Source organism: Crocodylus siamensis, chromosome 2 (genome assembly GCF_052110815.1).
Source record: "Crocodylus siamensis isolate JL-2025a chromosome 2, ASM5211081v1, whole genome shotgun sequence".
Lineage (NCBI taxonomy): Eukaryota > Metazoa > Chordata > Crocodylia > Crocodylidae > Crocodylus > Crocodylus siamensis.
Window position 1 is genome coordinate 193,705,141 of NC_143396.1, and position 21,937 is coordinate 193,727,077.

The window sequence follows — 21,937 nt, forward strand, 5'->3', positions numbered from 1 at the left end:
TGAGTGGCTTTTGTTTACTATCAAAAAGCTATGCAAGATGGCAGTCGGAGAATGTGAAGGGGGAGCTGTGATAATTATAGGCCTGGAACAGCTGCTCAAAAGTGTCCCACAGGCAAACACTTGAGCTGCATTATAGTCTTTCTGATGCATCCTTTTGCTTGTAGCACTCTTGCTCTCAGCTGGTTTGTTTTTCATGTTCAAGCCTGATGAGCAATTAGGGTTTCAGTTAATACTACTTGTGATATGCAGGAGAGAAGCATATCATGGAGAAAGCAGAAACTTCAGGTGGGGCTATTTCACAGATGAGAAAACACTTCTTAATCTAGACCCTGGGGTTTGATTGTCCTCTAATTTTTGATGGTGTAAACAAGTGACTCCATTTAATTAAGTTGAGAAAAATAGAAAGCAAAGATAATATAGAGAGCAGACATATACCGCATTCTGCTTGTCCTCCCTGAATAGGAAAGCATTGTGGGGGATTTGGCAGGCAAGCAAGAGATTGTTAGTCATTTGTTCGGTATATCCAGCGAACCAGGGAACCAGCACTTATTTCTCAGGTATGGACAAGCAAACAGGATAAGATAAAAGTGGGGAGAGGGGTCTTATTCCACTGCAGCTGCACTGTGGTAACTGTGTGTCTGTGAGCAATTCTCCCGCACTAAGTGAAGTCTGAACCACAGTTGCCCTCTTCTATTCATGGGGGGCTATCATTGCTTAGCTCCCACCTGCCTCAGGGTAAGAGCACAGTTTCCTAAATAGTCACTGAGATGCAGTAGAAGCCCCCCATACCTCACTGTAATTGGCAGCTTGCGTGTTTGGGCCTCATCCTGGCCATCCTGATTCAACATGCACTGTGCAATGTGTGTTAGATTAAAAGCCTTCATTTTCCTGGATGTTTAACTACTCAAATACATGGCTTGTATGTATATGGGACCCCCTCACACACACACACCATATAGTCTAATGCTTCTCTGCGATGCTCTTGTAAACTCGTAACTCCAGAACCTCTTCTGCATTAGTCAGCCCCATTCCCTACAAAAATTTTTACTGAAGGCAATGGAAGGACTCCTGACCTATCCTTTTTCTTCATATTGCTCTAAAGGGGCCACACAAATAGTCAGGTTAACAAAGAACATAGATTCCTTCAAGCAAGGAGAAAAATGTTCCTTCAGTCCAACCCACCGTCTTTGGTCCTGGCTTCTTTCTCTGTGCCTGACCCTCTCTTTTCTCTCTCTCTCTTTCTCTCATACCTTTCCAACAACCAGCAGCAGCAGTAGCAATCTGCTTCTTTTCTCTTTAGGTTTGGATTGATGTGGATGGATAGGGTGAAGCTACATCTGTTCTGTGGTTAAACACAAGGCTTTGTTCTCCAGCACTGACAATCTGGCATCTAAATAGTTGGTCTGACAAAGTCCTGATGCTTAAAGCAACGTAACAAAAATATTTTTTGCACCATAAGTATATTGGATTTGAATATTCTCTACTGAATTCATCACACATTGTTGCCTAGGCTATGATACCATATTTTCACTTTTTTTTTCTTTTTTTTTCAGATTACTACCTCCTGATAGCTGATGAACCCACCTCTCCTAAGAAGCCCAAGAATGTCTCTGAGCTTTCTGAATTTGAGAGTATTTGCCCTTCCCTCTCCCCAGAATGGGCCTCCGTGAGAGTCATCCCAGAGGAAGAAATGACAGAACGCAATCTTATGGCCATCCGTGTCATGGTCACCAGTGATGGAAGCAGGTATTTGATGATATAGTAACCACACCAAAAAAACAAGTTGTGCCATTCTCTGAGGCATGAGTTAACCGTAAAGTACAATGAGTTTTTCTCAGAGTGTGGTCTCAATATGTTGCTAATGTGGGGAAAGGGAAGGAAGAGAGATTAATTTAGCCTTTACTGGAGACTTTAACTTCTCCTAGACTTATGACTCTCTTTGCAGGAAATTGTCCAGTGTTCACATCCCACACAAATGCCTGAGTCAGATGGAATAATATTGTCCCTGATCAAATCAAGTTACCTTTTCCATTTTCCAAAAACAACAGTACATACATTAGAACAATGGGAGTATTGTGGCAAAAGGTGTATCACGTGCCATGCCTCTTATCAACCTTTCCCTCCCTTGCTTCTCTGTCTGGGCATACGATGGGCTTTCCAGCCTTATGTAACTGGAAATCTGATGATCCATGGAGACTTTTGTAATCAAGGCTAAAATTTTGCATAGAGAAGGCAGAGAATGAATTAGTTGTCTTGGATGAAGTTTTGACAGGAAGAATCCATTTATAGCTGTATGATTCAGGTTAAGGCAGTATTCTTCAATGGAAGCAATTATGTCTATTGATAGTTTTAAAAGATAACAAATATAAAATGTTTCTTTTGAGTAAAGAAGCTTTCTAAAATTAAAAAATATATTTGAACAATACTACTAATCTTTTAATAGTTTACTAAAACTGGATAATATGTTTAGAAAATGACATTTGTTTTTTCCTGTTTATGTCCTTTATTTATTGTTATATATCATCAGTAACACCTTCACATATGCCTTGATATATCAGTTAATGTACATTTTAGGGAAAGAGAGAAATCTATTCCAGGAGTCATATGTTATTACCCCAAGGGAAAGCATGGCTTAGTGTCTTCTAGCTGTTTGGTAGACCCCTTTGTAGAATGGAGACTTCTTGTGCAGTGTGTATTTATGACCCACTGTAGTACAGCATGGTGCTTTATCCCTTGTAGCTGAGCCACATATAGAGATTTTAATCTGCTAACTCCTTTGATCTCATGGATCAGGTCCTTTCCTTCAGGCAACAGGGGCTCTCATGCTTTCAGGTCTAGAAGTCCGTGGTTCAGTTCCAGCAGGCAACCCAGTGAAGGGTGGCGTTACATCTGTCATCACAATGACTTGTGCCAGTTCTTCTGATGTCAGTCTCCTGGTATTACATTAAAGCTGTAATCACTTGCTTCACATGCCAGAGCAAGTACTGCAGTAGGCAAACAATCCCCTAAAAAGGGGGACAAGTAAAACAGCGAGTTACAAATGACACTGCAAGATCTAACAGTGCTTTCTGCTGACGGGGTTCTTAGTGGAAATGGGAAAATGATAGACTAGGTAAAATATTACTTGCACCACAATGGCAGTCACTTTAGTTCTAGCTTTAAATACATGTGAATAATGACCACCTGTGAGCAAAGATCAGAGGGCAAACCCCATACGATGGTACTTTGAGTCTTGCCAGCCAAGAATAATAAACACTTCAGTAGAAGAGAGTGTTCTTTAAAACAAAAATATTTCAATCAAAATTAGTAGCATTTCCATTTTCTTTTCTTTCCTATGGCATAGTGCCCAATCACAGTGTGATATCTCACTCTCCATTAATGATCTTGACTATCAAAAGCTTAAAAAAATTAAAAAATGGTTTTCATGCTTTGTTCATTTACTAGGTTCCAGTGATTCCCAGAAATCAATCCAGGTTCCCTGGTGTAGTAAAAATCCACCAGTCAGTTGTTTCCACTGTTTCAGTGTGAAAGTCATTATGAAGGGTGAGACACTGGATGTCATCTGCTGAAACCAGGGGTTTCACTTTAATTTTAGCACCCCCTTTTTAGAGGTACCAGGAGTCCAGTGACTGTTGGAGTGATAGCTTGCAGAAGTTTGTGTTTAGTTTACTAAAAATATTAAGAAGCTACTGTATCTGAATAACATAGCACAAAAGAAAGATAAAGAGCAAGAACAGGCAGCAAGGAGGAATACTGGTCTGCCCCAGTTCTATTTGCAGCAATGGTTGCAATTGAAGAGCTTTGGAATTTGAAACAATTGATGTAAAACTGAATACTCTTCCTCTTGTGTCTGGTAGGGCTGTACCTGAAGGCTGGTAGAATAGGAGATCATAACTAATAAATAATACAGTAGTAAATAGTAAACTACCTAGATTACCCTCCAACAAAGGCTGTTGTAAATGACTTCTGTAGAACCTCTCGCAATGCATGCGCCTCTCTGGAACCTTAATCTTCTCAATCAAATGGTGATATAAGTAAGTATTACCAGCCCTGAAATATTGTCCTGTTTGCAAGGGGATTAAGCCATGTAGCTCATCAGAGTTGTAGCCAAGTAGTTCTGCTTTCTGAGTGACAGTGCTATGTTTTCACATACCCGCAAGTCAGCACCTGGGATGTGCCCTAGTCACTCTCCCTTTAAGTTATGCTGCTGCAATTAATGATTCCTTACTCATAGTAGTGAGCACACAGATAACCTTCTTCACATCAGCAGGATGAACAATACTTACTATTTGCAGCATCCTTGAGAGAGTCAGGCAGAATTTGAATTAACTGAAAAATCTGAACCTTGTTTGCAAACAATTCAGTGAAGTTTATTCCTTCTGCCCTCATAAAAGAAAAAAATGTGGGAGTTTTTTAGCCACCTGTAGTGAATGAATCAGTTTCACATCTTTTTTAATCTGTTTTTGGATCTGAAGATAAACTTTGTTCTCTCGTGTAGGAAAAGATGTTAGACCAGTACGTGACAGGACTAAAGACACTTATGGTATGTCTGCCAGTGTGCCACTTAGTGTGCCAGTCAGCATATGTTGTGCTGCTCCCTGTGGATGGCCTCCTGAACTGGAAGCAATGTAATTGCATTTTTGCAGTACTGCTGATGAGCTAGTTACGTGATGGCTGGCTAATTAGCACTGCCACTTAACAGTGCTAATTAGTCCACCCACAGCACCCTGCAAATACAGCTTTGCTGCTTCGAGCTCAGGCTACTCACCTCTGCTAGGGAAGGTAAGTTTCTCACGTAAACATCCATACCTTTTAGATTTTTAACCTACCTACTCCACGACACATTTTCTCCCGTAAATTGTCAATCTTTTAAACCCACTTGCAAACAGCACTCTAGGTGCCTGGAAGTTTATATGTGCATTTTCAGTGACACATGTTTGCAGATTTTGACTTCCTTATTTGTGTTACCCAGTAATTTACCACAGGAATAATCTCACCTAAGTCAAGTGCCTAACAATGAGTAATAAATGCACCTGACCCATAATTATTAGGGCCTCACAAAATTGTTCTCCGGCCATTCTGGTAAAAGGCCTCTTATAGTTGACCAAAAGCTAAAACAGATTTTAGAAACTCATGGAGGGTAAAGAGTGGGGTCACAGCTGTCTGCTCCTCCAGAATTTCTGAGCCTCACTTTTTTCCTTCTCTTCATCTTTTTCTTCAATATCAGTGCTACGAATACCCACTTTTCAGAGCAACAGCTATGCCTATGTCTGTCTTGTACAGTGCTGAGCATACTTTCACAAATAACAATGCAACAGGTTCATGGCAGCCAAGGGCTGTTGTCTGAATATGGAGTTAATGACAATTCCCACACAGTAATGAGACAGGCTTCAGCAACAACTTTATACATGTTTCAGGCCTGCCCTGGGAATTAGAGTCAACTCCTCCAGTTGGTTTGAGCCTGGCTGAATTTGACATGTTACTTTATGGAGGGAATTTTGTGCTTACAGACTCTGGGTTTCTCTTGCACAGACACAGGCAGTTCTGGAGAGGGAATTCAGTTCCACCCCTATGGAAAAGTTTTTAAATTAAGTACCTCAGGTTTTATTCACCTCTTTGAAGTGGTGAACATAATGGAAACTTGCTTTTCCCTTTTCTACTCAGGCTTTTGTTTATCTTCATGTTAAGCCATTTCCTGAATCAATTACAATCTGAATGGACTGTTAGCATCCTGGCAACTGAAGTTAAAACCCTAATCTGGTTGTAGTCACAGTTGACCCAAATATGAAGCACAGCCGTATATTCTGATTGCATTTATCATTACACCTAAATTAGCCTGTATTTTAAAAGTATTCACTACTTTATTTTATGCACTTTTATTTTCAACACCTGTAATTGAAGAAACATACCAAAAAGTGCAGAAGGAATCAAATGAGGTAATGTCAGAGCAATTGGCAATAATCTTTAAGAACTCATGAAGACTGGGTAAGGTACTGGACAACTTGAAAAGTGAAAATATAGTGTCCATTCTTAAGAAAGGGAAGGAGAATCTGGGGAATTATAGACCACTCAGTCTGACCTCAATACAAGGAAGGATTTTACAGCAGGTCAAGAAGTCTACAGGCATACCTAGTTTTATTGCGCTTCGCAGATATTGCATTTTTTTACAAATTGAAGGTTTGTGGCAACCCTGCGTCAAGCAAGTCTATCAGCGCCATTTTTCCATCGGTGCCATTTTTCCAACAGCATTTGCTCACTTTGTGTCTCTGTGTGTCATTTTGGTAATTCTCGCAATATTTCAAACTTTTTCATTATTATTATATTTGTTATGGTGATCTGTGATCTTTGATGTTACTATTGTAATTGTTTTGGGGCACCACGAACCGCGCCCATATAAGACGGCCAACTTAATCGATAAATGTTGTGTGTGTTCTGACTGCTCCACCGACCAGCCGTTCCCCCGTCTCTCTCCTTCTCCTCAGGCCTCCCTATTCCTTGAGACACAACAATATTGAAATTAGGCCAATTAATAACCCTACAATGACCTCTAAGTGTTCAAGTGAAAGGAAGAGTCGCACGTCTCTCACTTTAAATCAAAAGCTAGAAATGATTAAGCTTTGTGAGGAAGGCATGTCGAAAGCCGAGATAGGCCGAAAGCTAGGCCTCTTGCGCCAAACAGTTAGCCAAGTTGTGAATGCAAAGGAAAAGTTCTTGAAGGAAATTAAAAGTGCTACTCCAGTGAACACACGACTGATAAGAAAGCGAAACAGCCTTATTGCTGATATGGAGAAAGTTTTAGTGGTCTGGATAGAAGATCAAACCAGCCACAACATTCCCTTAAGCCAAAGCCTAATCCAGAGCAAGGCCCTAATTCTCTTCAATTCTATGAAGGCTGAGAGAGGTGAGGAAGCTTTAGAAGAAAAGTTTGAAGCTAGCAGAGGTTGGTTCATGAGGTTTAAGGAAAGAAGCTGTCTCCATAACACAAAAGTGCAAGGTGAAGCAGCAAGTGCTGATGTAGAAGCTGCAGCAAGTTATCCAGAAGATCTGGCTAAGATACTTGATGAAGGTGGCTACACTAAACAACAGATTTTCAATGTAGATGAACCAGCCTTATATTGGAAGAAGATGCCATCTAGGACTTTCATAGCTGGAGAGGAGAAGTCAATGCCTGGCTTCAAAGCTTCATAGGACAGGCTGACTCTCTTGTTAGGGGCTAATGCAGCTGGTGACTTTAAGTTGAAGCCAATGCTCATTTACCATTCCGAAAATCCTAGGGCCCTTAAGAATTATGCTAAATCTGCTCTGCCTGTGCTCTATAAATGGAACAACAAAGCCTGGATGACAGCACATCTGTTTACAACATGGCTTACTGAATATTTTAAGCCCACTGTTGAGACCTACTCAGAAAAAAAGATTCCTTTCGAAATATTACTGCTCATTGACAATGCACCTGGTCATCCAAGAGCTCTGACGGAGATGTACAACAAGATTAATGTTGTTTTCATGCCTGCTAACACAACATCCATTCTGCAGCCCATGGATCAAGGCGTAATTTCAACTTTCAAGTCTTATTATTTAAGAAATACATTTCGTAAGGCTATAGCTGCCATAGATAGTGATTCCTCTGATGGATCTGGGCAAAGTAAATTGAAAACCTTCCAGAAAGGATTCACCATTCTAGATGCCATTAAGAACATTTGTGATTCATGGAAGGAGGTCAAAATATCAACATTACCAGGAGTTTGGAAGAAGTTGATTCCAACCCTCATGGATGGCTTTGAGGGGTTCAAGACTTCAGTGGAGGAAGTAACTGCAGATGTGGTGGAAATAGCAAGAGAACTAGAATTAGAAGTGGAGCCTGAAGATGTGACTGAATTGCTGCAATCTCATGATAAAACTTTAACGGATGAGGAGTTGCTTCTTATGGATGAGCAAAGAAAGTGGTTTCTTGAGATGGAATCTATTCCTGGTGAAGATGCTGTGAACATTGTTGAAATGACAACAAAGGATTTAGAATATTACGTAAACTTAGTTGATGAAGCAGCGGCAGGGTTTGAGAGGATTGACTCCAATTTTGAAAGAAGTTCTACTGTGGGTAAAATGCTATCAAACAGCATCACATGCTACAGAGAAATCTTTTGTGAAAGGAAGAGTCAATCGATGCGGCAAACTTCATTGTTGTCTTATTTTAAGAAATTGCCACAGCCACCCCAACCTTCAGCAACCACCACCCTGATCAGTCAGCAGCCATCAACATCGAGGCAAGACCCTCCACCAGCAAAAAGATTATGACTCGCTGAAGGTTCAGATGATGGTTAGCATTTTTTAGCAATAAAGTATTTTTTAATTAAGGTATGTACATTTTTTTTTTAGACATAATGCTATTGCACACTTAATAGACTACAGTATAGTGTAAACATAACTTTTATATGCACTGGGAAACCAAAAAATTTGTGTGACTCGCTTTATTGCGATATTCGCTTTATTGCGGTGGTCTGGAACTGAACCCGCAATATCTCCGAGGTATACCTGTATTTCTAAGCACCTGGAGGAGAACAAGGTGATCAGAAACAGTCAGCATAGATTCACCAAAGTAAGTCATGCCTAACCAACATGATTTCCTTCTATGTCAAGGTGACCAGGTATACAGATAGAAAAGCAGTGGATATAATATATGTAACTTTAGCGAGGCTTTTGACACCGTCTCCCACAACATTTTCATAAGTAAGCTAAAGAATTGCAGACTAGATGAAAAATACTGTAAGCTGGATGTGCTCAACAAATAAGTCACTAATGATTCAGTGTCTAGCTGGGAGGAGTTAATAAGTGAAGTTCCCCAGGGGCCTGTCTTGAGCCTAGTATTAGTGTCTTCATTAATGATTTGGATTACAGGATTGAGTGCGCACTTAGCAAATTTGCAGAGCTGTAACAAGTTGGTGGCACTCTGGGGGACAGGTCTAGGATCCAGAATGACCTTGCAAACTGGAAAAAGTGGTCTGAAATTAATCGGATGAAATTCAGAAAGGAGAAGTACCAAGTCCTGCCGTCGGGATGGAACCCTTGCATGCACAAATACATGGAGAAGGACTGGCCAGGCGGCAGTACCGCAGCAAAGGTTTTGGGGTGTTACAGTGGTCCATAAGCTGAATATGAACAAACAATGTTCTTTTGTTACAAAATAGTCAATAGCATACTGGACTTATTAATCCGAACATCATTAGCAAATCAAGGGAAGTGATTTTTCCACTCTTTATCACTGGCAAAGCCTCACCTGTGTCCAGTTTTGGGTCCCACACTTCAAGAAAGATGTGGACAGATTAGAAGGAGTCCACTTGGGAGTGACAAAAAAGATTAGAGGCCTGTAAAACATGATTTACAAGGGAAAACTAAAGGAACTAGGATTATTTTGTTTGAAGAAGAGAAGTTGGAGGAGGGATATGATACTTGTCTTCAGATATCTAAAGGGTGATTATGTGGAGAATGGAGATGAAGTATTATTTGCTGTGGCCACAAGGGACAGGACAAGAAGCAATGGTCTTAAATTGCAGCAAGGGAGATTTTTGCTGGATAACAGTGCTGTATGAAATGACAGTGTTCCACTTTGACTTGTGTTTTGAGGTTTCAATGGAACAGCATTTTGTTTCGAATTTTGTTTTGATTTGAAACCGCTGTCGTGTTTCATTTCATCAAAACAGTGATGCTGTTTTGATTCTGTTTTGACGTTTCGCCCATAGGCTATAATGGGGAAGCTTGAAACAGCCTGTCTCATCCAGCAGGCAGATCGGGGGCCCACAATGCCAGGAGGGCTGTGGGGGCTGCACCAGTCCTCCTGGGGTTGCAGGCCCCCGATCTGCCTGCCAGATGAGGAAGGGAAGCTGGGTGCTGCTGCCTGGGACCAGGGAGCTGGGGAAGGGAACTGAGCCTGATCACTCAGTTTCCTTTCCCCAGTACTACGATCGGGCTGGAGAAGGGAACTAAGCCCAGCTGAGCTGAGTTCCCTTCCCCAGCACTACAATCAAGCTGGGGAAGGCAACTTGCTTTTTGATCATAGCACTGGGGAGGGGAACTCAGCACAGTTGGGTCAGTTCTCTTCCCCAGCCCAATCACAGCACTGGGGAGGGGAATGCGGCTCAGCTGGGCTGAGTTGCCTCCCCAGCCCAATGTCAGTGCTGGGGAACAATGCAACAGACCTCTTTTCTGAAACTTGGTAATGTGTATGAACAATTTAATGTCACCACCAATACTGTATACCTTGATTCAGTGATCATTCTGATGAGTTCTCGTACTTTTGTGTGGAACAGTGTAGCCATAATACCAGGACTGTGTTCAACTGTTTGGTAAAGCTGGAGTCTGGCAGTGATCTTGCATTCTTCAGGATTGCAAGTAAAAGTGATGAATAGGTCTAGTTTACCAAATTTCTGCACCATGGCCATAGCATCTTGGTAGTTTTGCATATTCCTTGAACTTCCAATAAATGTCAAGGGTAAAATTACAATGCTTTCTGCTTTTAGACCTTCACGTTCTTCTTCTGCAGTGCATCTGTCAACCCCATGTAAGTGTCCACATGGAGTACAGCTTGGTTTTCTCGCACATTGCAAATTATTTCCCTGTATCCTACAATGCACATCAACAAAGTACTGCTGTGTCAGTTGGCCAGATGAAGGCAATAAGTGGAACTGAGGCCTTCTGGCAATATGACTGAACAGAAGCAAAGTAACTTTTGTTACAGTCTTGATGAGTTTTTTTGGTATTCTAAGCCTACATGAAAGCTGGACTCATCATGAGGAAATAATAGTGGATACACTAACTGATCAACATTTGGTTCTAATACAATATAGTTGTAGTGCAATGGGAAGGATTTGTAAGGCTAGGATTTAATGAATAAACAACATGTTTAGATGATAAAACAGTTGCACAGCAGTGTTCTCTCCAGAGATCACCAGTTGCTCCAAGATTGCTGTGTGACTGTTTTATCATCTAAACATGCATGTTAGCCCTTATAGCACTGTCACCAAAACCAAAATTGCTGCAACTATCGCTACTCTTACTGGATTATAATGTCATTTATTGGAGGTGCTGTCAAGATTAAAATAAAAAACAACATTTGTTGGTTCTCTGTCTTATGTAGCTGCGGTGGTATTTTCTTCCTGCTCATCTTCTTGCAGTTTTCTGTAAGCTCTGATGCATGGGTTATAGATTTCAAGTGTTCCATTTGCGTCCTGCAATAAATGTAGCTGTAGGCCTGCCTTTCCAGGTCTTGACCTCCTCCCACTGAGTGACTCTTCAGGGTCACTACAAAAAGCTGACTATAACTCAGTCTTGCACTGCCTTGTGGCTATAGTGCTCTGACACTGCAATACACAGCTCCAGGAATTTTTAAGCAGTATGGCCCTGGATTTCTTGGTGTATGTGTTTACTCCAAATAATGCAAACACTATTGCACTGTTGTAGCTTTGGATCTTATCTGAAGTAGTGCTTTGTGAGCTCACTCCCTGAGGTAATCAGTTTCTCAAGAAAAGCTGGTGTACGTCAATTTGGCAAATTTCCTCTGCCTCTGTGGCAACAACCTTTGAAGTGGTCACCAATTTTCTTGCTAATAAAATCTTTTGTGCCACAATACTGCCAAACTAACAACATATCACTGATGTCAAATACAGTGTCATTCAATGCAGCCTGAAGTGCAGATCTTGGAGCAACTGGTGTCTCTGGAGAGAACATTGTTGTGCAACTGTTTTATCATCTAAGCGCACACAAACAGCATCCTCGCATCTTACCAGCTCCCCTGTTTGTCTTCTCCTGTTTGTACAATGTGATTCATTATGTATCAAGCGATTTTCTTTGTTTGCACATTATTCAGCAACAGCTTGCCTGTTTTGCTGACTTTTGCAGTAACCTGTTAACATTGCCATCTGTGTGATGCTGGATGCTCTGCTGGCAGACTTTCTGGTTTTGATTTTCTCTTTTGGTATCTTACAGGTACACGGCAGCAATAAAGATAGTATGTATTTAAATCAGGGGTGCCAAATGGGACTATGGGGCTCCTTGCAAGCCAGACTCAGCTCAGAGCATTGGGGTGGCAACAGTAGTGGCAGTTCTAGCTCCCCCTGGTACATACAGTGGCAGTGGTGGCTCCAGCTCCCACCACACATTACATGCCCTGTGCTGGAGCTGGAGGTCCTGCCACTGACGCACATTGTTTGCTAGGGTGGCAGCTCCAGCTCTGGCACAGAGCACACAGTAGTGATGGCTCTAGTACAGGGCATAGGGGCTAGGACACTGGATGGCAGCAGCGAGGTTAGGCAGCTGTGGAGCTGGAGGCACAGCAGTGGCAATGGATAAAGCAGCTGGAGGGTGACCAGGACAGGGTCAGCCTTTGCTCATCCTCCTGCCACTGGTCTCTATATCCTTCAGGGCTCTTGTTTCTGTGGTAGACCACTCTCCCTTGGCTACACCCCTCACCTTGTAATAGTTTGATAGGCCAGATATAGCAACTCCATATATGTGACATCCTGGCTTAACTTATTTAAAAAAAAGACGTCATTACAATTTCTTTGCTTTTTTGTGTTTAAAATGCATGCACACAAAGTTTGTTCTAAGCAGATGCTGTTAATTTGTCGGGTAAAAATCGGGTAGAAATCTGCTTCACGTGGGGCGGAGACAGAAGTGACAGTTTTTGCCTGGTCTGGCTGCAGAAAACAGTTTATAGCTGTGACCAAACACAGCTACACAGCTGCAGATAGCTTAACAAATGGCTGATTGGGTAAAAACCTGAACTCTTGTTGCATGAGGAGTCAGATGAAGACATTGTAAAACACAGCTCTTCTGTAACTTCTGTCTGCACTGCTTGCCAGCTGTTGCTGTTTTCAGAAGGCAGACAAGGGGGAAGGAAGCAGAGGGAACTCATTCTAGGGCGTGCCTTTAAAATGATGTGTGGGTAAGTGCAAATACCTTAAAATGTTCTTAGAACATCTACTTTTTAGCCTGTTCATGTACAGATACTTTTACTCTTGTACCTTATCCCTAACGTGATGGGGAGGGAGGTTCAAAGCAAATGCCTTTCCTTTTATCTAACAGCATGCTTGCTGGAAGATGCATTCACCTTGTTCAGATGAAAAGATTCCCAGTATCACACAGAATGAGTTTCTCTTGCAACAACCTGATTTCAAGTGTTATCTACACTTGTCATAGCTAATAGGGTATCAGAAATGTCATAGGATATTGAAATTTAGCCACATGAAGTGCAGCAGATTGCGTTCATATAACTGAATATTAACAAGGAGAGATACAGCCCAGTTGTAAAACATCAGTTCATTGGATCTCACCCATTGTGAAGTCTAGTGCATTAAAGCAAATATTTATGTGCTTAAATACATACCAAATGCTTTTTAAAAAGCATCTGGCTTTTCTCTTTTTAGTTCGGAGCCAGAATCAGATTTTTATGGTGACTCATCTAATTCTGAAGTTAGTGAAGGAAAGATCTCATTGCCTGAGGCCATATCCTCAACAAACCCCAGAAAGTATGTATCATCAACCAGAAGTTCTGATGAAGAAGAGGAATACCATGAAAAGTCTAAAGTCGCCAATGGTAAGCAAATACACTATAAATAAACACTCCTAACCCAGTCATGCCACGGCTACTTAATCCATTAGCTGCAGTCACTGCTTCTGAGCATTATCAGAACAGATAGATCTTGTCAGTTTTATCAGGGATACAGTAAGTTCATACACTATAATGTCATTTTAAGTCTTTGGAAGACTTCCCCTTGTCTGCTTTCTGCATCCTGTAATGTGATCCAACAGAGTGCTCTCTCTCCCCTCCTTGTGCCTTGCTTCATTTAAGTATGGCCCAGTGGTGTCAAAGTGGAGTCATACTGTCAGGGAAATCAGCATTATTAATTGAACAGTTTCTAGGTATTGTTATACAAACTGTCATGATATGAGGAGTGATATTATCAACCCTGAGGGCTCTGCTGAAAAACTAATATGCTAGTTCTATCCTGTGCTTAACTCATGCTGGGAGATTAATATTTTTCCTGCAATACCATGTTGGGATGTTGATAGTGGGCCTTAAAATACTTGATTCAAGCCCTGGCAATAGAATCAGGCCAGAATTAAATCATTTCGACACACCAGCAAATAGCAAAAGGGCAAAGAAGCCTCTAAAAAGCATTGGAAGGAGAATGGTGAGACGTTCAAACCTCTTCTTCCAAGCTGTTAACATTACCAAGAGCAGCCATGGCAATGTTGGTACTGCGCCATATTTTGCTTGGGGAAAGTACTAAAACACAGCGGAGTAGCTGCCCATATTGTGGCGTACAGGCAGTGCACGGTTAGATTCACCGGTTACAGCACTGTAGCAGCATGCTATAGCCGGGCAGTGCACTGCTACAACAACATAGTTGGCAGTTGTGTGATTGCTACATCACTGTAGGGCAAGGAGTAGGTGCACCCACAGGGTCCTTGGCTGTAATGTTGAGCAAAATATACAGAAGAGATGAAGCAGAAAATGATTTAGTGGGTGTTTTATGTGAAGACTGGATCATTTAGGCCTCAGCCACTAACTTGGCCTTAAAAAAAGGTTTAGTTGCAGTGGCTGGTGGATCAGAATAGACTTGAGATAAGCTAAACTTTTCCAAAGGGCTGAGCAAAAAATTGGTAGCAGCAGATAAAGAGGAAATAAGAAAACAATCCTTAAAATAAGAGAGGGAAGAAGAAAACACAATAGAAGAGCCACAAAGCAAGACAAGACTGAGACGGAATATGCTAAAGATTCTACTCAAAACTACCAGATACTCTTGACCTGGCCACAGACAGCTGTTCAGACTTGTCTGGTTAGGTCTTTGCTACTATTACTTGGATGTATCCCTATATGATTTATGTGAACAAGACAAGACTGCATCATAACTGTGGTCATGACCATAGGTAGATCTAGAATTTTGTAAAAAGGTGCGTGGGAGCAGCGACCAGCACTGTAGGGGTGGCTTTACCACAGCTCCCAGCTTCCCACTGCCCACCACAACTAGGCTGCCCTGTGGGAACAGAAGCCAGGGACTTTTTATAAGTCCCTGAATCAGGTAAGATCCCTAACACTTAGTATCCTTTCTCTTCTCTACTGTGCTTTGCAGCATGTTTCTGCCCTGCCATTTTCTCCATCCCTCCCTCATTTACTGGTGCTGCTGTCTCTGGCTGCCCCAGAGGTGGGAGAGGCTCTAGACTCCGCCTGCCCCACTCCTGCTGGGCTGTGCAAGGCCCCAGGTTCAGCTGAGAATAAAAGGGGGATAGGGGGTTCCTCCTTGTTCTTGCTCCTGGGCTGGCAGGAAACCCCCAGGGGCACTGGCTGAGGAGGAGAAACTTGTACAGTCTGGCTGGAGTGGGGCAGAAGTGGCTCTGGCGCTCCCCCTGCCCATAGGGGAGCTAGAGACAGTGGAAACAGCAGGCTGGGGAGGAGGCAAATGAGAGATGAGGGGCATTGCTGTTGAGCATGGCGAGGAAGGGAAGGGGGAATTTTTTTTTTAAAGTCCCCAGCTGCTGCTCACATGGTGTGGTCCGAAAAGGGGGTGGGACTGCACAGCTGAATCAGCTCTGGATCTGCTCCTGCTCATGAAACTGTTCTTATATTAACTTGGTCTGTTGTTTTAATGCAAAGGCAGTCTCCAAACCTTCTTAGAAGAGGATAAAATCTGTTAATGCCCCTGGATTTCAAAATATTTTTTCAACTTAACTGTATATTTAAAATATGTGAATTCATTAAGAACAATAATATCAATGGGATTCTTGACAGAGTATACTGTTAAGTAAGAGCGCTGTGTAGTTCCCAAATAACTGGATTCTTTAGTCTGAGGTGTGCTGTGAGCTTTGGATACCTTTTATGGTTTCTGAGAGGAATATTATGTGGAACTAACACATTTTGCTATTCTCTTATTTGATGTGAATTCTGGCAGTATTTGGTATGATGGCAGTGAACTCGCATGGAGGTAATTTTGTAAAACAACAAACAAACAAACCCAAAACACAACTGCATTTTGATCTAGATTCAGAAGTAAGAGGATCTTGTGTGCCTTGTTAAATTGCTTTTTTTAATAATAAAGAGTCCATTGTTTGGTGCAACAAAGAATCACAATGCATGTCCAGAAGCATATGACCACAGATTATCCCTATTCCCTGACTCCTTTTAATACAAATCACTGCTTCTAAAGTTATGCTCCTCTCTACCACTTCACTGCCATCAGGCATCTCTCCATTAACATCTTATCCCTTATCACTTCATCCTCAATACAAGTTCTTGACTAATATCATCTCCCACCTTCATTTTTGTTCTAAGTCTGCCATCTCAGTTCTCTCTCTTTCCTGGTATCCCCCTGGTATCCCTCCTCCTGTGCTTATTCATCTGAGAAGCGGGGCTGACACAGACTTAAGTTTACTGTTTTTTGTATATCCCCATAAGAATATCTTTGGATGTTTAATAACCAGTTTTGTTTATGTTTTTAAATAAGCTACTGTTTGGACTGTGAGATTTTTTTCCTTTGATGTTAAATACACAAGCACATGATCAAGAGAAAAAAAATGACCACATTTTAGAATGAAGTGATCAGTAGAAAAGGCCTTCTGAGATGTATACAATTCAGTAAATGTTAACTGTTCCTTCTGAAAGAACACATAAATCAAACGTGGTTTTAAGAAACAAAAATTGGATTTCCCCCCCACCAAAAGACATACTTTAGTTCATGCAGGGATTCATTTGAGGGCATCCTGGGGCCAGTGTTATTGGTCATATTGGATGACCAAGGTGGTCCCTTCTGGCCTTAGAATCTATGACTCTCTGAATTAGCTTTGTAGGTAGCACTTGTTGATGAGTGTTGCCCTCTAGTGACAAAAAACCCACACTTTTTTCAAGTGTACCTGCCTCCACACCAAATGCTCAGAGCAATAGTCACCAATACGGATTCATGATTTTACACGGCAAAATGCCCTGTGGGAAACCCTGCTGTCCTCATGGGAGAAAACTATTTTCTTTATGGGACAGCATTGGGACACTCTGCCATGGGTCGGTAGTGTGTGTTGCCCAGTAGGAAAAGTCAGAATCCTCATGGAAGGGAGGGAGAAGGGTGGGGTAGCGATAGCAATTGTCCCTCATTTTTAATTTTCACTTAGGTGTATGTTTGCTAGGCTTTTACTTAATAAAAGATACTAGCAAGGAAACAGAACTGGGGTGCAGGTTGCCCTGGGCAAAAAAACCCAAGGCTCCAGAAAGGAAATGGGAACATGTCTTATGTATTCTCTGTCTGCCTCTTTCATACATTAGCTTCTCTAATGGCAATAATACTGTCTTACAATTTTATACAAAGCTTATTTTAGCCTTGAAAGTATCAGTTTTAGTTAGTTAACAATGTCTCATTCCTCTGTAGCGCTACAGAGAGCCAACAGTTTTCGTTCCTCTTCATCAAATAAATACCAGAATTGGAGAAGAAAATTGCAATCTAGTAAGTAAAGCCTTAATATTAATTGCATCTTCCTTTGGTATTGTGGCCTTTTATTCTTACTCTTTCTCTTATTCAAATTCCTGTTTTGTTGCCTCTGACAGTTCCTGCCTCCCCGTAACAGCTATATATGTTTGAGGTCTTCATAATGAAAGAGGAAATGGAGATTAAAAGAAAAAGAAAAAAAACCACTCCCCTCTTGTGTACTTGTTCCTTAATCGTGGGTTTTTATTCTGAACATTGTACCTCACATATGATGTACCTCTATAATAACTCATGCTTCAAGGATTGACCATTAAACTTGCATATGGCCGGCTTATGGTCACATAGCAATATTATGTGTAGTCTAAAAGCTTATAAGGGAATAAACTGATTGGTGTACAGTCCAATGCTGCCTGGTTACGACTTAAATAAGTCTGTATTTGGTTTGTGTTGCCTCCTTAGTACATTCCCTTACATGATTCATGTAGAAAATTATTTATAGGTTTATAAACAACATAGGAAAAAAAGCTCTTTCAATCCATGCTTTAATTGACTCAGCAGAAGGTGTGATGAGACTACACAGGGCTTGCTGTCTGCTTCATGCTATTTGAGCCGGTGAGGAATTCTAAATCAAGGGGGTAGAGCCCAACAAAAGCATAGCAGTACAACTCAGCCGCTCCTCCCTCTTTCCCTCTTCCTTCCCCTTATGCTACTGGAACCCAAATCCTGCAAGGTGCTGAGCATCTGACTGTAGAGTTGGGGGCTGAGAGTCTCCAGCTCCCATCCAACTGCCTCTCTCTCAAATCCACCCCCTGTGGAAATGTGCAGTACTTAAGATATCACAGAAGCTCTGCTTCGAGGGCTTAAATGTTGCATCTATCACTCACATGACCCTCAGGACAGGTGACAATGTTCTTTGGGTAAATCTGGTATCTTTTAAAATATTGGATTTACCCAAAGAACCTTGTCTGCCTATGTCCTTAGAACAACATGGCTACAACCTACACCTCAGGACAGGTGAGACTTTCATCTAGGCTTACTTTTGAAGGGTGTAGGATATAAGTGCAAGTCAGACAAGGATAAGGTTTCCCAGGGATGCATTACTTTCTGTATTATTTGATACCTCATTATTTCAGCTCTTGTTTTTCATGCTTGTTTTCTATGTACTTTGCGAGAGTTGTGCAGTTTCATGGTTGATTTTAATTTCCTTTGATATAGATGAAATTCTAAAATGAATCAGTGCATGCAGTTTGTAGATGAGACCTCAGCTGCATAACTGAGGCTTTGGACAGAGGTAACTTTTTTAACCATTTAAAAAGGGACAGAGGAAGTCACAGCTTGGGAATGTCCCTCTGCTGATAGGCTATAACTCTTATGTCTACATGATCTGTAGGGATACAAGTTTGCTAAATCAATGTAACTTTAGCCTTGAATGAGAGATTGAAGTTGTAAAGGTCTTGCTACCCTTGTATCACAACAGCTTATCCTGGCACCCTGTGATATCACTAGGATTGTTTCATCGGTCTATGTCCTGTGCAGACTTGCTCATAGCATTGCTAGATGAACATGTTAAGTAACTTGTAATTTTCTAAACAAGGATGTCCCTGCTCTGGGCTTAGGGTTCCAAATGCTCTCTATGCATCTTGTACAGTGCTTAGCTAGATGGCAAGGGCTCCAGGCCTGCCCACACAATCCCTGTTCTGTTTTATACTTTTGAGCACTACATGCTGAACATGTGCACAGATATAGGTTTCCCAGTTAGATGTGCCCAGATGTCCCTCTTGGTTTTGGGGATGTATGTGGTAGCCATGTTGGTCTGAGACAAAAAGAAATGCAAAAATTGAGAACTCTTGATTCCAAAATGATACCTTTTATTAGACCAACTGAGAAATTGCAAAAATTGGGGCTCCTAAGGAAATGATTTGGGGTCAACCTTAAACCCATCATCCTCTGCAGTCTGACTAGAGAAACATTTGTGCCACAGGCATAGAATCTATTTGGCCTAGAGTTTGATAGCTCTAGGTGTAAGGTATGAATACAGAACAGTGGGTAATAGGGATCATAGAACTATTAAATTATAAGTATTCACTTTATGATGAGCAAGGGAACAATTTCAGTGCATGGCGATGGCAGAATTTTCTGTCTGATGGTAGTCAAGTCCTTCATGAATGTGGCATTAGTGCCTCCCCTTCCACATAACTGATAAAAGCTAGTCATGAAACAAATGTAACCCCCATTTCCTTCTGGAGTCAATATCCAGGCAAGAGGATGCCTTGCCACATGCTTGGTTTGAGTTTGTTAGGCATATTTTTTAACAAATGTTAAAAGCCTTCATAGAAATAATCATCATGAGAATGATTCTTATGTCTCATTCCTCCCAGTCAGACTGCAGGAGATCTCTCTACAGATGTGAGTAAAGGACTTATTTGAATGGAGTCCTAAATAATACAGTTGAAGTCACTGGAAGGTAAACACCCTCATTCATACCCAAGGAAGGAATGTAGTACTCCACACATGAATGGCTAGCAAATCCCAAAAGAGCCTACTGTCAACTATTTCATGGTTGTGACAGGGGAATCCCATCAAACAGGAGGTTAACAGACTACAATGTATTCCAGCCCTCCAGAGAGATGCACATGACAAATGAAGCACACTGGCTCCCTGGGAGAAGTTCAGCAGGATAACAGTGGAATTATCAATGCAGTGAGAATAGTTGAACCATCAATAGCTTTGCAATTCAAAGACTTCCATCCAGACAGACAACTTCAGCTACCTATTGTAATTAGTAATGTGAAGTTCCATTGTTGTATGGTATTTATAGTTGCAGGAAAGTGCCACATGTCACTAAGGCAGAGAAAGTCTCAACATACCACACTGACAGGGAAATTTTTTGCATTGCTTGGAAGAATGTATAAACAATAAGTAGGGGTAAAGTTTCTATCACTGAAATGAAAGTATCTAAGAAGCACCATTACAAGCAAGTGAAAGTTTCTGGAGCCTTAGTCTCATATGAACACTTTTTTTTCACTTAAATCCTACTTACCTTCAGGCTCGGGACTGTCTTTGAAAATATCCACAAAGCCATTTGGGTTTTATTCATAAAGTATACCTTTACTTTACTAAGAATAGTAAAAACATGCCTCAGTTCATTTTCAGGTGAAAAAATAATGCTTAATCCAGTTTTAAAAAGTGAAAAAAGAAGCAATATAAAGTGAAAAAAGACCAGCTGGCAGCTCTTAATACTTGCCCATTTTCTGCTTGCTCCCAGTAAGAATTTTACTTCCTTAATTAAATTGTTGCCCATGAATTTTGCTTTCATTTTTAAAAAATCCTCCTGTGTGTCTCTGTAGGGAGTCTCTAGAGGGAGCTAAAAGTCTTTGGGAAAGAACTAGTCTGATACATGCATTTGTCAAAATCTCAAGTATGCTGCTGAAATGAGTTTAACATACTGTCAGCATATACTAGGCACAAGATAAAGGCATTTATCCACTCTAGGAAGGACAGAGTTTGGCATCATGTCCGTGTATAATCTATTCAATATTTGGTTACAAAAAAATTGCATGATTGCTACACATCTCAGAAAAATACCAGTCTCCCCTTCAGACTTGTTTTCCTACACATGCACTGCTCTTAAATTGCACTAAATATGTGGTTAAAGAAAGGAAACCAGAGCCTATTTTGAATGTGTTGAAAGACTCAGTGCAGGGTATTATCAAATCCTAGTTTCCCAGTTCTTCCACTGTGTGGATTTTCTCGCTTTTAGTTTGTGAGATCTTAATCAGCAAGCTTCATTGTTGAATTCTGAAAATCAAACCAAGATGACTTCCCACTGGGTTAGAGGGAAGAGGAACACAGTAGATTTTATATATCTTGACTTTGGTAGGGCTTTTGACACTGTCCTGCATGGCAGTCTCATAAGCAAGCTAAGGTAATATGTTTTAGACAGTGTTTCCCAAACTATAGGGTGATCTTCTTTGGGGGTCATAACAGTGTTGTGGGTGTGGGGAGGTAGAGGCATGTGAATCACAGCAGCAATCAGCAGCAGTTGCTACTGGTGATTGGAATTGGCAGCAATCACTGGGGGGAATTTCCAGTGAGGGACGTAATAGTGGCTGAAGTAGGGGGCACAAGTGGGCCTGGCATGCCTATGGTGTAGCATGAGCCCACCAGATATGGGAAACACTAGTCTAGATGTAATCACTATCAGGTGGCCAAACAACTAGTTAAGAAATGGCTTGGAAAAAGAAGTCAGCAAATGTCAAACTGGAATACATCTCAAGTGATCTCATGCAGGGATCTGTTCTAGGCCCAATTTTTATTCTGTATTTTTATTAACAGTTTGGATGGTGGAGTAGACAATTCACTGATTTAACAAGCGAATGATGCCAAGCTCTGGGGGAAATAATCAATATCCTGATAATGTTAACAAATGAGAGAGAAATCAACATGGTGAAATTCAATAAAGATGTATTCAAAAG

At 41.2% G+C, this 21,937-nt stretch overlaps 1 protein-coding gene across 1 annotated transcript in view; it reads left to right on the forward strand.

Annotated features, from left to right (window-relative positions):
* The window catches only part of LOC149871544 (F-actin-monooxygenase MICAL2-like), an 82,889-nt gene that overhangs the window by 17,629 nt on the left and 43,323 nt on the right, over positions 1-21,937 (forward strand). Inside the window, exons 2-4 of the mRNA XM_090034623.1 lie at positions 1,554-1,746; positions 13,416-13,585; positions 17,406-17,480. Of these exons, the coding sequence (XP_089890749.1) occupies positions 1,554-1,746; positions 13,416-13,585; positions 17,406-17,480 (438 nt within the window). The remainder of the gene's footprint in view (positions 1-1,553; positions 1,747-13,415; positions 13,586-17,405; positions 17,481-21,937) is intronic.